The sequence below is a fragment of the Triplophysa rosa genome, linkage group LG23 (assembly GCF_024868665.1).
Source record: "Triplophysa rosa linkage group LG23, Trosa_1v2, whole genome shotgun sequence".
NCBI classification, from domain to species: domain Eukaryota; kingdom Metazoa; phylum Chordata; class Actinopteri; order Cypriniformes; family Nemacheilidae; genus Triplophysa; species Triplophysa rosa.
Genome location: NC_079912.1, coordinates 3,098,487 through 3,114,898, shown reverse-complemented (window position 1 = coordinate 3,114,898; position 16,412 = coordinate 3,098,487). Strand labels below are relative to the sequence as shown.

The 16,412-nt window shown below is 38.3% G+C and overlaps 2 protein-coding genes across 2 annotated transcripts in view; one reads left to right on the top strand and one right to left on the bottom strand.

The window, feature by feature from the left end:
• Positions 1–65: 65 nt before the first annotated feature.
• elovl2 (ELOVL fatty acid elongase 2) lies at positions 66–12,247 on the bottom strand. The gene is made up of 8 exons (XM_057322278.1): positions 12,107–12,247; positions 9,781–9,844; positions 3,408–3,595; positions 3,180–3,257; positions 2,435–2,606; positions 2,077–2,201; positions 1,853–1,987; positions 66–1,362 (listed from the first exon to the last, which is right to left on the bottom strand). The coding sequence occupies exons 1-8, from the start codon at positions 12,107–12,109 to the stop codon at positions 1,234–1,236; spliced, it is 894 nt and encodes a 297-aa protein (XP_057178261.1). The 5' UTR covers positions 12,110–12,247; the 3' UTR covers positions 66–1,233.
• A 2,306-nt stretch (positions 12,248–14,553) lies between these two features.
• gnal (guanine nucleotide binding protein (G protein), alpha activating activity polypeptide, olfactory type) overlaps positions 14,554–16,412 on the top strand; it is a 124,798-nt gene continuing 122,939 nt past the window's right edge. The window contains exons 1-4 of the mRNA XM_057322271.1: positions 14,554–15,054; positions 15,276–15,348; positions 16,044–16,098; positions 16,178–16,297. Coding sequence (XP_057178254.1) covers positions 14,916–15,054; positions 15,276–15,348; positions 16,044–16,098; positions 16,178–16,297 — 387 coding nt within the window. The 5' untranslated portion in view covers positions 14,554–14,915. The remainder of the gene's footprint in view (positions 15,055–15,275; positions 15,349–16,043; positions 16,099–16,177; positions 16,298–16,412) is intronic.

The following is a 16,412-nucleotide window of genomic DNA, read 5'->3' as shown; positions in this document are numbered from 1 at the left end:
TTAAAATAACTGAAAAAAGTCATGCAGTGTGTGTCAATTAAGGTCAGGAATTATAATAAAAACAAAGAGCAGCAGGTATATCTGGTACAATTATTTAAAGTGCTTTATTTTATTTAGTTAAGACATTCATTTATCTTCAGTTCTTATGTACTGGTCAATTAAGCTGCCTACAAACCATGTACAATTCTAAACGTAATTTGCACCTTATGTAAAGTTTGCATCTTTACCTAACACTGTTTTAAACGCCTCAAATAAGGGAGTGATCAATTTGTTCAACTTTATGTAGTGCTGCGCAGACTGAACTTGTGTGAAATCACAGTGAGAGCAAGCATACAAAGTCCTCAAATTGCTCTCGTGGCACTGTCGTTTGCCGATCTGTCTGCGTGGCATTGCATGTCCTCGAACAAGTCATGTGGATGATTTTCACAGTATCTAGCTGATGAGTTGAATTGGGTGTTTTATATAGGGAGACATCTAAAGCATTCTGGGGGGTGAGGACTGGAACTGAGAAACACTGCTTTAATGAAATAAACACACAACTTCAGAATCCCAAAAATGTATGTACTTATAGGCAAGTAAAGGTTCCCATGATGATTACTGGATGAGGACAGTTTAAGAGAGTAAAGTTTGCATTTACAAAAAATTCTAGCCAGTAAAATATTTCACTGCGTCTCATACAGTATCTATAAAAATGCATATTTGTTGTATAAATTTGCATTCCTTTTCAATTCCCTAACATTTCCAGGTTTTCAATGACTGTGAACTAATCCAACTGGTTAAAACGAGTCTAAAATGATAACTTTAAATACATTATTTATAGTTGACACATTCTGCAGCAGCGAACAGTTTTCCAGTATATCAGGTAAAATAATTAATATAAGGCATTTCTGTTGAACAATGGCTGAATATGGAGGTTAAGGATAATTGACTAATATTTAATTTACTAAATATTTCTCATCAGCGAGACACAAGCTTAAGACGCTTAATACTATACTACGTAAGAGTAATTTATTTTGAAGAACATCTGGACCTGTGATTTTGTGACAATGAACTGCCTTCATATAAAATGTATTGTGTATGCCACTTATATAGCTCATAGTGTCAAGACTTGACAGGAATGTATAAAACAAAAATAAAAGTAAAAAAATTCCTATTCTAAAAAGAGTACTTCAATTACAGATGATTATAGCTGCTATTTCACTAGTGTTTGACATAACTGGATTGAGAAGGTGTTCACATTGCTTTCTGTTTTAAATCGGATCCATTTAGAGAAGATGAAAGCCCATTTGAATGATTGATGTTCTTAAAATCTCCTCCAGTCTTTGTCATTCTGTCACTGGCCAGCCTCTTCTTTCTGTATGTCTGCAGAAGAATGCCATTTATTGATTAAGATATGGAAACAGACTGACAGTTATAGGATCAAGCGCAGAAATGGCAGCATGTGCACTGAACTGTGGATTAAACAGAGGCTTAGATTGGCCGAGTGGTTCAAACATTTTGAAAAGATTGAACTAAATTATGTACATATATATGTATAATGTGAAAGAATTTCTCTGTTCAAACTAGAGGACATGTAAATGATATATTTGAAATGAAACGCTTTACACTTTCATTTATGCATTTACGCGTTCATCCAAATCGTTCATCAATCACATGATATCCAAAGTATACTTTCTTTATCAGTGTGTGTGTTCGCTGGGTACAATCCCATTCACTTTGCACTGCTAACACAATGTTTTACCAATTGACCATACAAGAGCCGTTTCAAGTAAAAAAGGTTTTATGCAGAAGAATTGCATCTGTAACATACAATGTGTAAATCTGTAAAATGAAGAAAGTGTGCATTTCTAACCTGTAAGTAGAAGTTGACAAACAGGATCACAAGTGTGACCATGTAGAAAGTCTGAAATTTCAGACAGCCCAGAGGGAAACCACAAGGAAGGATCCATGCGCTTACTGTGTGTGTTATAGTCAATACAAACTGAACCTGTGTGACATGAGAACAAAACATTACATTCCTCCTCTTAACACAACCCAACAGTGTGTTGAGAAAGTACAGCGGGTTTGTGCACTGACCAGTTGAGCCTGGGTGAGGTATCGTTTCCACCACAGATATTTCTGCATGGATGGGATGGTGGACAGACCGTAGTAAGAATACATGAGAATGTGTATGAAACTGTTTAGCATCGGCCCAAAGAAACCTGGACAAAGATGTTCAATGTTAACGTTTAGATGACTGCGTGTCAAGTGAACATTAAGTTCATGCAAACAGTGTACTGGATACTCTTATGAATATAATTCATCCGATTTACCTTGAATATTTTATTGAATACGATAAACAAAGAAATGTGTTTAAACAAAGGAGCTTTACACCTAAATGTGTTTTCTTACACCAGTATTGTATCATTATCCATGATATGTCCTTCAGACTTACTTTGTCCACAGGGTATCCAGTTGAGGACACACCACCAGATGTTAAACATTGAGGCATGATGATACACATGCAGCAAAGAGATCTGAATGTTTTTCTTCCTCAGCACAATGAAGATGGTGTCCAGGAACTCAATCAGCTTGGAAAAATAATACCACCAGAGGACTTTTGCTACCTATCCATGTGAAAATATATTAGCTCTGCACAAATTTTAATGGAACGAGATGACCTTATGTCAAGATTTAAATTAATTAAATCACAAATAATCACATAAATTCTTTGAAAAGCCCCTCAAATATATTCCAAGACATTGTATGGTACTGTATGGTATGTAAAGCGGTGATGAGACTGAATCACTAAATTATTAACTTGCAGTCCACAGGATCTACTTGAGCTAGACTTGCACCTGTTTCACACTGGATTCATAAGCACAGCATTAGCATGGTGCCCACAATTTTGAATTGAAATAGATTTAGGAGCATATGTTCTTGGAAAACATCATTTTGTGTTATCCATATTGTTTTCGTTCTCTGTGCTGCCTGCGTAGTGTGAGTTATAGACCAACAAATATCGAATCCCAAACTTGTCATTAAGTCAATCCATTTCTAATTTGACTTGCACTACTGCATTTCATTTTGTCAACCCAGATGATGTCACTTTGGCTTCAGAGCTTCACCATTGCCTCAATTCTTTGTGGCACAAACATTCTTCAGAGATGTTGGACCATGTTGACGTGACAGTTACTCACCCTGATGTCTGCGTCACCAGCTTCATACAATCCCTGACACTGAAGACGATAACCTGCAGACCAGACTGCTGATATCAGCTACCAAACACATATATACACAGAGAAACACACAGCATTAGGCACAGACTGCTGAGAGCATACTGGACACCAGCACTGACAGATACATCACCACTACCCTTTCTTTTATACTGTGAGACACCACCACACACATACTGTGTGCTTGCTTACCTCAACCAGCATGTAGAACGACAACAGGGTGACAGATAAGTTGTAAAGCAGCAAGACATTTTTCAGTGAGTATGCTGGTCTGTTTTTCATGTATTTTGTTCCCAGGTAGATAGTTAAGAGGTAGGTGATGGTGAGCAAGAAGGTCGGTGTATAGGAATCCAGCAGGAGCCATCCTCTCACTCGAGTATCTAACATCAAAAACATACATGCATTACATACACGACAGAAGAAAAGCAGTGTCAAGAAAGTTCAAAAAGACTTCCTCAAGGTCCTTTTTTTAGTATATGAAAACAATCCTTTATGTGTCAATTGCTTCTTTATTTTTTTAGTTAGGACTGGACTTTGGTTATATTTTGGTTTATCTGGAGGTCAACTGTCTGTGTTATCAAAGAGTGTTGCAAGAATTCTGAATCTGATAGTTGTTCTGATAGTACTTAATCCTCTTCGTCCCTTGTGAGACATTGTACTAATAGTGGCTTAGTGTCACGAAGAACAAAAACATATACCAGATGTACAGTACTGTAGTGTTTTGGCCTTCATTTTGTCTTGATGAGCTAAGTGTTTAATAAATGTTGTCACTTGCAGACAGATAGGATGGGTTGTTAACATAACGGCAAGATGTCTTGGCAAGACCATTTTGGGTACAAAATCCAAGAAACCTCTCTTAGATCAGTAGTTTCACAGACCCATATGGCCTATTATTTTTATATCTATAAGTACATTTTGTGACAGAAATTCCTTTTTAGAGAAACTTGTCAAGCGCCCATGCACTTTGAACACAAGTGTAACTGTAGCACCTGGCTAAGGTTTCACAGTTGCCAAACAATTTGCATTTACAAGTTTATGGCATTGAAAGATCTTACGAGTACTATTTGGGCGATATCCTAATACCCTAGGATTTCTTTAGTCTTAGTCTTTCTGTGTATTGGTCCTAAACTTTGGAATAGCCTCCCCAGCCAGGTTCAGGATTCAGACACACTCAATCAGTTTTAAACTAGACTAAAATCTCTTTAATATAGCTTTCACCTAACTCACTGATAACACTGTTAACTCACCGTAAGCAGTCTTTGCCTGACAAGAGCTGAGATGATAGAGCTGGATAAAGAAGGACGCGGTCTCTTGACATGTCTTCACCACAAAATTTCAAATGCTATTAGATTATTAATGATAATCTTAAACTATAATTTATTTTATTATTAAGTTTATTTATTTTATTTAGCCTTGATGTGCAAGTTCTCTGGAGCTTGTGCAGAGGCAGCAGCTTTTGCCAGAGGGGAACTGGAATCCCCTGGTTGGGCCTGGGTTCTCCTGAGGTTTTTTTTCTCGATTAGAGTTTTGGGTTCCTCGCCACCGTTTGCATACTGTTTTTGCACTATCTGCCTGACCGGGGGGGCTGCTTTAGAATTTTAAAGTTTTACTTAATTAATCTTGCATATAGGAATTTATTATCTGTTATATTTGACCTGTGCTTCTCTCTCCTTTATCCTAAATGTGTGCTCTCACTGAGCGTGTGTGTGTGTGCGTACTTGTCTGTGTACGTACGTGTGTGTGTGTGTGTTGTGTGTGTGTGCGTGCGCATCCGTGTGTGTGTGTGTGTGTGTCTCTGTGTCTGTGTGTGTTGGTGCGTGTGCGTGTTGTGTGTGTGGAGTGTTTTGTGTGTGGGTGTGTCTGTCTTCTGTGTTTTCAACCTTTTCTTGTTTTTGCAGGTACAACTTTGATTGTTTTGCTTGTAGTCAATGTGTCTCATGTGCAGCTGCTTTGTAACAATGAAAATTGTAAAAGCGCTATATAAATAAAGTTGAGTTGAGTTGAGAAAAGACCAGGCTTGTCCTCAAGTTAAGAGAGTCCACTGACCAGTCAGTAAGGAACGCGAACCCTAAGGTTCTGACAGGCCGGAAGTGGAATGCCCAAATTGAGGTTGACCAAGCCGTCAGACGTTAGCAACATCAAGAGATTGTCGGCAGAGTTCAGAAAGGAAGAGCAGGGCTAGGATGGGGAGAAGCGCCACGTTTCTGGTCCAATGCCAACCGTAAAGAGAGGAAGGAGATGGTGGTGGCGGAGGTGACAAGAATGGAGGAAGAGCGCTATAGGATCAAGGCCGTGTCGCAGGGCCGACAGGGAAGCTGGACAACCTGGGAGGGAGTTGTCAACAGAAACATCACCTGGTCAGACTTGTGGAAGATCCCGCAGGCAAGGCTCAGCTTCCTAATCCGCTCAACCTACGACACGCTTCCCTGTCCTCGGAACCTTCACCAGTGGTTTGGGAGGGAGGAAGGCTGTGCACTCTGCAATACCCCTAATGCAAGCCTCCAGCACATCTTGTCGGGCTGTAAGATCACACTCTCCCAGGGACGCTACAGATGGCGCCACGACCAGGTTCTGAGAAAGCTAGCCGAAGTGCTAGAGGGGCGTCGACAGGGCAGCAAAGGGGCACCACCAGCAGAGAACCACAACCACATCAGGTTTGTTACGGAAGACGGGGGGAGAAGAAACGTCAGACCAAGAGAAACACCTAGGCCGTTTTCCCCTGACCAAGAATGGAACATGAGAGTCGACCTCGACAGGCAGCACCGTTTCCCGATCGAGATCACTGCCACATCTCTCCGCCCCGACATAGTGGTGTGGTCCACCAAGACAAAATCTGTGCTGCTCATCGAGCTCACCATACCAGCGGAGGGGGGGATTGAGGCCGCCTACGAACGGAAGAAGGCCAAGTACTCAGAACTGGCTGCTGAGTGTTGGGAGGCTGGCTGGAAGACCACCATCTATCCAGTGGAGGTTGGATGCCGAGGCTATGTGGGGCTGTCAACCACACACCTCCTGTGGGAGGTAGGAGCGACTGGAGGGACCCTAAAGAAGGCAATCAAAGAGCTAGCCGAGGAGGCCGAGAAGGGGAGCTTTTGGCTCTGGCTGAGGAGGAAAGACAAGAGCGGGGGAAGAACAACTAACCCCGACAACAGCTGCAGAGGGTAACACCTATCAGCTGCAGGGGGTAACAGGGAGACGTCCCTGTCACTGCTCCGCCACCAGGAGACATTCCAGGATTAAAGGAGTGAAACATTGGTGAACGGTGGTTCCTGGCTGATGGCCCTGCAGCTGACCCATGGGCACCGGAGGAGGTGCGACCGGCAGTAATACCTGGCAGGTGTTCCACCTACCTGTACATTTACGGGTGGTGCATAATGATCCTCTGCATGCTAAACTCATATATAAATGTGTTACAATACATATGTGTTGACAGTAAATAGACATTGTTCTAAATGGGGGCTGTGTGGTGATGGACAAATCTAACCAGCCAATCATGTGGCATTACACCAAATGACAAGTCAAAATTTGCTGTTCAAAACAAACACATGAACTGATAATAAATCAGATTTAAGTTATTATGACAGTGAAATGAATGTTGGCAACCACCAGCTAGAGGGCGTCACTTAAAGCTACAATTTGTAAAAAACCACTGCTAGAGGGCGCACTATCAAAACAACAACAATGACGTAGCTTGATGACGCTGTGAAGGAGTGTGGAATGATGGGATCTGTTGTCTAAAACTCCACCGCTGATGACCATCAATAAGACGGGAACGAGACATCATGTTAGTGGATTAAAGTGATAAAGTTTTATAAATGTTGCTTATAATTGTGGTCCATAAATAAGTGACTGCTCGAAACAAGCTAGTGGCTTGCTAGACACTACTTCCACATTTGTCCACGACACTGTTGTCATGAGGTTTCTACATCAGTAAAGGCGGTAACAAAGGGTAACGCGGCGCCCCGTGTCACTTTTTAGAATGGCGATTTTCTCACGATTTACAAGTATTTGGAAACATTTGAGATATTGTAAGTACTCAGCTGAACAAAATATATAACACTGACCTAGTGGTTTTGGGATATTTTACTGCAAAATTGTCACAAACTGCACCTTTAAAACAAAATTAGAGGCCAAGCCCCGAAGGGGAATGTGCTTTTTTGAACTCATCATAGTCCGTATACCATTTGTCCGATTGCACAGAATTACCGTGTATATAACTCGTCCTAAAGCATTTGTCTGATTTGCACGAACTTTGGTATCTAGACATCTAGACATAGTGCTGACAAAAAAAAAAATTTGAAAAAGAGATTTTGGATTGGACAATCTGTTCTCGTATAGCACGTCAATGTATTTGATGGTGAGCCGACCAAAATGGTTTTTAAGCTGCATCTTCACCAAACTTTTGTGTATTGACCTGAAACTTAGTACAGCGCCCCCGGATTGGTCTTGAGATATGAAAAATGGCTATTTTTCGTAACTTTTGAAAACATTGGTCTAAAATCCTAAGATCTTATTTGATTCCTTGAATCATGGCGAGATGAATGATACCCAGTGGCATCGCCTATTTAGAATTTTGTAATAAAATGCAGTATTATATGAACGCAAACTGAATTCATGAACATGCTTGCAAAATATTTAAAAAAGACGTCATTTACATTGCTAGAGCTCTAGCTGAGTATTTTGTCACATTCCACCATACTTCCTGTCCCCGGCCATATGGCATTTTATTCAAAACAAAACATATTTTTTTGCACAATATTTTGTATATACCATCTAGAGATAGAAAAATCCTCCCCTTCAGTGAGTAAAAAGGCCTTTTCAGTAGGGACAAGTAACCTGTAAATTAGTCCTGCAAATATGGTCAATTTGTACACTGAAGCCAGTGGAATTTTCAAGGAAAATTAATTGTGAAAATTAAAAAATGTAAAGTAGCATTTAGAGTGCTATATGGTGTTTTCGAAACATAAAATTAAAAAGACATAATGAAACTTCTACCTTTCATTTAACGCCACATTCACCTGTTAAGAACAAAAGACTAATATTCTCCAGATTATGTGGCTTTTTTGTAATTGCTCAATGTATTAAGCCTCTGTCAAGAACAGTATTGTGGCACATTTTGTGCTTCACATTTTACTCTGTGCTGTCCGGAGGTGTATTCGTATGCCTGAAGCCATTCAATGTGCCAGTGCTGGCATGCCAGCAGCATGCAGAGAGTAAGAGAGAATTGTGGGTGGGAATTCCAATGTCTTTAACGCTGACTCTGATTTGCTAAGGGATAAGCAATGGCAGGGTAAATGTAATTCTCTGTTAAGCTGCCAGTTCATGAACCAAATAATAATTTAAATGATATGGGATAAACAGTTCTTATACAATGGAAATTATTTCAAGTTTAAAGATGTGTAATGGAAGACAATAGCGATATAAGTCTGTAAAATAAAAAAGCTGTTTGTTATGGACTCACCACAAACAGTTGGACAAACCTAACTACTCATTACAGGTGTCTCATCGCCCTCCAAAAGGATTCATATTAATTTTGCTCAAATAGATATTATACTGCTAAAAATAATGAAGGGAACACTTAAATTACATATTAGATCTCTATGAACAAAATTAAAAATATTAACTTTTACACATTGCATAATTTATTGGAAACAAAATGATGTGATAATGGTCAATGAAAGCCAAAATCATCAACACATTCATTTTAACAAGATTTTTTTCATCGAGATCTAAAAAGTGATCTTAGTGTTCCCTTAATTTTTTGAGCAGTGTATGACCTGGTTCAGATTTTGAGCCCACCTACAAGCTCAAACACACAAGTAAACACTCTCAACAGAGGTCTCAAACATGTGTATTATAAACATTTTACGTTATATTTTGTCTGAATGTGTAACATAAAGGATAAGTTTAAGGTGCTGTAACTAGTGAGAGTCTAACGATACACAATATCACAATAAAATGTATATCTTAAACCCTACACAAATATGCGCAGCTCTTGGTAGATTGTATTATGTAAATGAGACATAATGTGCGGCTTGTCAGTAAATCACCTGCAGCAATTTCCACTAGCATCGTATTTTTTAAATTTATTAGCCATGTTTAGTAAAGTCTCTAGGTGTTTTAAAATTATGTTATGCTTTCACCAAATGAGGCAACCTGTTCTCCAATCCATACGACAAGAAAAGTAATTTGTTCCTTACCTCAAATACAACGCATTGGACCGTTCACTGAATTAGCATCTCTACCCGCCGCAGCAGGAGAAGCTTTTGTCTACCGTCATTATGAAATTATATATTGCGCTATAATTTTGCAATGATGACACGTATTGGAGTGTGATTTTAAATTTAAACCATCAGGATTAACTGTATTTACATTACACATTGCACCATTCATGCATTTTGAGCAAGTAACGTAACCCATTTATTTATGAACTTCAGGGTGAAAGACATGGGTTAAACACACATCACACAGGTCATTTTTTGGAGGACAGTCTCAAATGAAGGTATGAAATAAATAATGCAAAAGCTAACTTAGAAAATCAAGAAAACACATAGAAAGCACAAACCTCTTTCTCCAAAAAGGCTGTCCACTATAGAGTTCAACACCTTGTCAAGCGTTTCAAAGTGGTTCTAAAATACAAGAGCAAAAAAAAAACATTTTTCTCATTAGAGTGTGTTGAGAATGCAGGCTTTGAACAAAAGCACTGAACAAGAACAAAAACCACTGTGAAAGCACCCACACAAAAAGTTGTCTGTAATATTCATGCTGGAAATTTAAACAAAACCCGAATATAGTTGCTCTTCACTCTTCACATCTTCCACACAATCAGAGATCACAAATCTTATCTGCAGGTGTTGAAAGTACCTCTAGTTATTGTGTATGTTGTAAATTAACATGATGTGCTGCCAGTATAGATATGAGTAAAAAGCTTCATAGTGGAAGATTATTAGTGGATGACAAGTGAAACTGTTCCCACACGTTTATCATAGGGCTTTATGAGACTCCACAGGGAATTGTGTCCTTTGTTGCAGACATGACATCCTAATAAAATCAATAAGCAAAACTGATACCTCACTGAGACTTCAGCAAGTTCATGCACACTCATGACATTTCTCATGCTGCTATCAATTAAGATTAATCCAACATATCTTTCATTGGGTTTCATCTTTTCATGGCAGGGCATTTTCACTGTCACACAAGATAAAAATGAATATAATTAGTGTTGCCAACATTTTAAATGAAATAAATGGTTGTTACAGAAACTGCTTTCTTATTAGATTTTTTCATTATTTTTTAACCAAGTCACAAAATTGTCTTATTGTGTGACTATCTCAAGCGTGATTCAATAAATGACAGTTTTTATAAATGAAGATAGAAAGGCATAAAACAATGAATTAATACCTCCGGCATAATTTTACAAGTGTTTGTTTTAGTAAGACATTTTTTATCCATATAAAAGCAAATAAAAAGGGACCTGATACATTTTGTCACTAAAAACCACGTCCTCCGGCATCATCATTATTTGGACAACTTAAATTAAATTAGTTGAATGACCCTGTTCAAGGTCATGTTACTAAAGTGCCCTGTGAAGTCCATGACATGTGCACACGATTAGTTTTTGTTTCAGAATGGTTCAAATATTTAACTTTTTTGAAACCACTATAAAAGTGTTAAGCTTTGGTGTGATACCAAATGATTAAAAACTGTATATTCACAAGGGAAAATAATGTTATTCATAATTTCATGTTAAATCAATCAAGTATATTAAAAATAAGTGTCTAACGATAAAGATAAATCTCTCTCATGATTTTGCTATATTACAACATAGGACACATTTATGGTACAGTTCAGTAAAAATGTTCAAACAGTGAAAGAACTGACAGCAAGAGTTGTCAAGTTAGTTAATATTTTAGCATCAGACAGTAAATGTATGCATTTTTTCTTCAAAAATCTTGTTTTACAAAAAAACCCATTTCTAACACATATGTGTCAACCACCCCATAAAAAATGTTAAATTATGGAAACAACTTATAAATGTGGAATATGGGTGTTATGTAAACTCGAAAGAATGCATGGAAAAATGTGTGTTTTTCAGGTCAGTTGGGTATGTGCCAATCTCCTGACAGGTTAGCTTGACATCAAACTTTTGTGCTATGGTTTCCACAGCAATTAATGAGGTCACAATATAAACAAAAAAGTTTTTTGGTAACACTTTACAATAAGGTGCTATTTGTTAACAGTAGTAAATGCATTAGTAATGTATTTGTAAATGCTGAAATTAACATGAACTAACATTAATAAATGCTGTATTAGTATTGTTCATTGTTAGTTCATTTCAGCTAATGCATTAAATAACTGTTAACAAAAAGCACCTTATTGTAAAGTGTTACCAGGTTTTTTATGAGCAATGGCAATACCACTTCTGTGTCAATTAAGGTCCTGTGACAGGATATTGATGATGGATGGTAGCATAAAAGGTCTTTTGTGATACATAAATCACTACACTGCAAAATTGAGCACTTGTCGGCTTAGGAGCACTTCTACATAGTTTAATCTCTAAAATGACTTTTTATTCTTTTTTTTAAATAAAACCTATTAATATAGATTTTTCACATTTTTCAGTCACCAGAAAACTTTTTGTCAGCATAGATAACTGTACTTCCACATAGTAACTGTATAATTTAAAAACTTACTCATAATAAAAACAGACATGCAATAACTTTTAAGCCTATGAAATATAAAGTTGGAGGCATGAAACGATCCAAACTGTAACCACATCATCATAATGCAATGTAATGTAATAAACTGGGATAAAGAAAGCGATCACCCATCAACTCTAGATTCTGACTGTCACGCCACAACAAACATTGCAACTGAACAACAGTCCTTACCATATCTACGGATTTGTTCAAACAGTATGAGACAGCTGGAAAGTGGACGGAGGAGCGTTGAAGAGAGAATGAATGAATGAATGAATGAATGAATAAATGAATTCGCGACCCCGCGAGAGCCACGGAGAGTGACGCGAGGTGGCGCGGGGATACCCGAAGACTAACGGAAGTGAGAATGACCAATCAGAGCTCACGTTTTAGCTACCACGATGGTACGGACTATCAGATGATAGGGTCACAGTCTAAAACCATGACAGCGAGCTCACATGCGGTCCTAAAAACAACCCAGTAACCCCGGACACCTGCAAAAGCTATGCAGTGTGATCTACAGTAAAACCAACTGCTTGGCGGAGACTGCGCCTATAAGCTATAGGAAACTTTCCCACGTGAAAAAAAATACTGTGTGATCTACAGTAAAAAAATGCAGTGTGATCTAAAGTAAAACCAACTGCTTGGCGGAGACTGCTCCTATAAGCTATAGGAAACTTTCCCACGTGAAAAAAAATACTGTGGTGCACTTAACTAGTTATTATAGTCAGCTGTAGTAATTGTTGTATACTGTAGTATATTACTATTTGTACTGTCGCCTACTGTAGATGTGGTTCAGAAACACTATATTTTTTGTATTTTACTACAGTCTACTGTATAATGAATGTACTTAAGTATGTTTTTCATGTGTGTAGATTTGTAGTAAAACCATAATAACCACAAATTTACAATGGTTTTGCCGCAATCACTATAGTGCACTGCAAAAAATTCTTACTAAGCATGTATGTCTTAAGGGAAGTGACCTAAGATATTTTGTCTTGTTTTATGAAACAAAATATAATAATTAAGTTTGTGTTTAAAACAACAACAAAAAATCTGCCAATGGGGTAGAAATAATCTTGAACAACAGTAAATTTAAGTTTCGCACCCCGTTTGAGCTTTGTGCTGGCTAGGTGTGTGTATTTTCGTTAGATTATTGTAACTTTGCCAAACTCTCTCGGTTCAAATCTACCTTTATTATATAGGTAGAATACTACTAGTAGATCACTACTGTACATTATGTACTATATCTAGCCTTAGTCTAGTCTCTGATGTATATCAGATTTGGATCCACTCACTTACAAGATCATCAGATCAAAGACTCCCACAGTGCTTTTGTAATATATCACTTAGCAATTATCTATTAATGCAAATGTTTGCATGCACACAAACGAACATAAATGTGCTTTCAAAGGCCAAATGTCTGCGAGTAACCAAGCATTTGTGTAATGTCTTTTTCAAATTCTGCATTATTCAATGAATTAAAGGCAGCCTTTGCAGCTTTTAGGTGCAGCCTTTGTCATATATTTGTGTATATAAAACAACAAATGTATGAATGTCAAATAATAACAATTTCTGATAATGTCCACTAGGGGGAGACCAGAACCGTTTGAAAGCCAGTGTCCAATGTACACTCCAGCATGGAGTCCTAGGACGGTCCTATTTTGTGTCAGTATACATAATTTGCATTAATTAGACGTTGCGAGTAGCCTTGAAACCCTTTAAGATCCATTTTGCATTGCATTTTCATATTTCGCACTAGACATCTTTCCATCGATTTTGCAACACCAGCATTCTGTATCCTTTCATGGTGTAATGAGAAACACAAGCATTAAGTATTACAGTTCATAGGTTTTAGTTTTGATGATTCAAATGATTAATGAAACAAGGCCTTTGAAACATTTCAGTATTGTGCAGAACAGAAATGTTTATTATTATATCAACACTGTGCATAACACATAGCACAACACAGCTCAGTGTACAGCACTAAAAATAGTAACAGTTGTATATAAATGTACGAAGTGAAGTGAATCAAAATCCTATGAAACCTTTTTATATATTCATTATAGGAATATAGGATCGTTTCTCCTACATTTGTGCAATATGCAACTATCTTTTGTAGCCTACTGTATACTGAACTGTGTTATGCTGCATGTTATGCAAAGTGAAATGCTTACTTTGCATATAAATGGTATTGGTATGTACTATCAAGACACAACTGTGTTTCTCTATCACTTCTGAAACCAGGACTAGTTGTCACAAGGTCAATATTTGAGTAATTTTACGTTTTAAAACAAAAGTATGTTATCACGTTGTTTGCAAGTGTTTTGTACTTTGTAAAATACATCATATTAGGCTAATTACAATTTCAGTCTGACATCCATAAAGCTGCATAAGGATCAGCACGTTTCAAATGATCTAAACTAGTTTTTTTACAATAGTGCATGCACTATACAGTACATGTAGATGCTATGCTGTTAATTAGATGTCTTCAAATGTGAATAAAAAGAACTTGATTAAGAGATGCTGATGAACGATTGCATAAGCTTGAAACCTGATGAAATGATGTGAGGATATGGCGAGGCTGACCTGAGATCAGCAGGTTGAGTGTGAAGTGTCACTTCCTGTAAGTACAGAGAGAGGCAGTGCTGAGTTAAAGGCACGCAAACATAAACAGACACATTACAGCAAAGTAACGAAAGGCAAGAGAGATAGGGAGAGAGACGGAGATCTGAGCTTCAACTGCCTCGTGCCTGGTTTTATACATCGATCATGAATTTGTGGAGGGGATCGGAATAAATCTATCGTGCGGTTTCGTGAAGGGTTAATGCAAAGCCTTATTTCGTGGCACACGGATTTTTTGGCCTCGTTTATCAGATCGATTCGTTTTCAGTCATTACAGGCGCTATTTGAGATATATTATTATTATTATTTGGTGTGCGTTTGAGGAGAAAGGCCTTTATTATTATTTGGTGTGCGTTTGAGGAGAAAGGCTTTAAAGATGGGCTGTTTGGGAAACAGCAAGACGGAAGACCAGCGCATCGATGAGAAGGCGCAACGAGAGGCAAATAAAAAGATCGAGAAACAGTTACAGAAAGAGAGACAGGCGTATAAAGCCACGCACCGCCTGCTTTTATTAGGTAAGACGGGAACAATTTACAACTGATACATTTACAGCTGATGCAGCATCATCTGTTCAGCGGTCTGGATGTATTATCGTGGATGGATCATTTCTCGTTGCGTGGATATGATCATGTTTGACACATGCATCATCATGTCTTCTCTCTCTCTCTCTCTCTCTCTCTCTCTCTCTCTCTGTGTGTGTGTGTGTGTGTGTGTGTGTTCGTGTGTGATTTTAAAGGCGCTGGAGAGTCCGGGAAGAGCACTATAGTGAAACAGATGCGCATCCTGCACGTCAATGGCTTTAACGCAGAGTGAGTGTCTGTTTATTTATCGTTGTTTAGCACTGGGCCAGTATTGATACGGCTTTCACATAGGCCATTGTATGTAGACAATGATCAATGTGGATCAGGCTTCGGTTGCCTTTTGTGATCAGATCTGCCCTTCCGTTGTGTTTCTGTGGCCGTGTCGCAAAACCAAATGTGATGCAGTATGTAGACACCATCTTTAGGCATGGAAGTCGCGTGCAGCATTCGTGTAGCATTTCAGGCCATTATCTCTGTGCTGCTTACCTAGACAGCGTTTTTAGTGCTATTTTGGCCTTCCTACAGCTTTCGGGGCATCGTAGATACGTGCATTGGTTTTGGGCATCAAAGGCGTAGTTAGAATGTATCTTGTGAGCCCCAAAATGCTATCTTGCTCACTGGGTTTTGAGGAGCCATATATGTGGTGAGAGGCCCACAATAGCCTACATGTAATAACTAATTAATAACTGACATAAAGTGAGTATTAAGACATCATAGTAGTTGATATGTAAGAATTTGTAATCTACACCACCTTAACAGTAACTCAGGGTAAGCCTTTAGCATAATAACATAACAAGAATAAGAGGTGGTCAGAAGTGAGAAACACACAAGAGTTGCTCTGTGGAGGAATGTAACTTTAACATGTGTTACAAATCAACAATTCATGTTTACATGACATTTTTTGTTCCGCCTGCTTTGTCCAGAGAAAAGAAGCAGAAAATCTTGGATATCCGGAAAAATGTAAAGGATGCCATTGTGGTAAGTCCAATAGAGCACTCTTGTCTATCAGTGTCTTCCAGTGATTACACTTTTTTCATACAATTCATTTTATTTTTAGACAATAGTGTCTGCTATGACCACCTTAACACCCCCTGTTGCAATCGCCAACCCATCCAACCATCCCAGCGCAGAGTACATCAGGAGTATAGCTCCGCTCTCAGACTTTGACTACACAGAGGTAAGATGCTGAATCTCAGTCTAAAGAGATGAACAGTAGTATGTTAATGGGAGATACAGTATGTTAATGAGAGATAAGGCAACATTGTAGGACAAAGAATGAAAAGACACAGAAA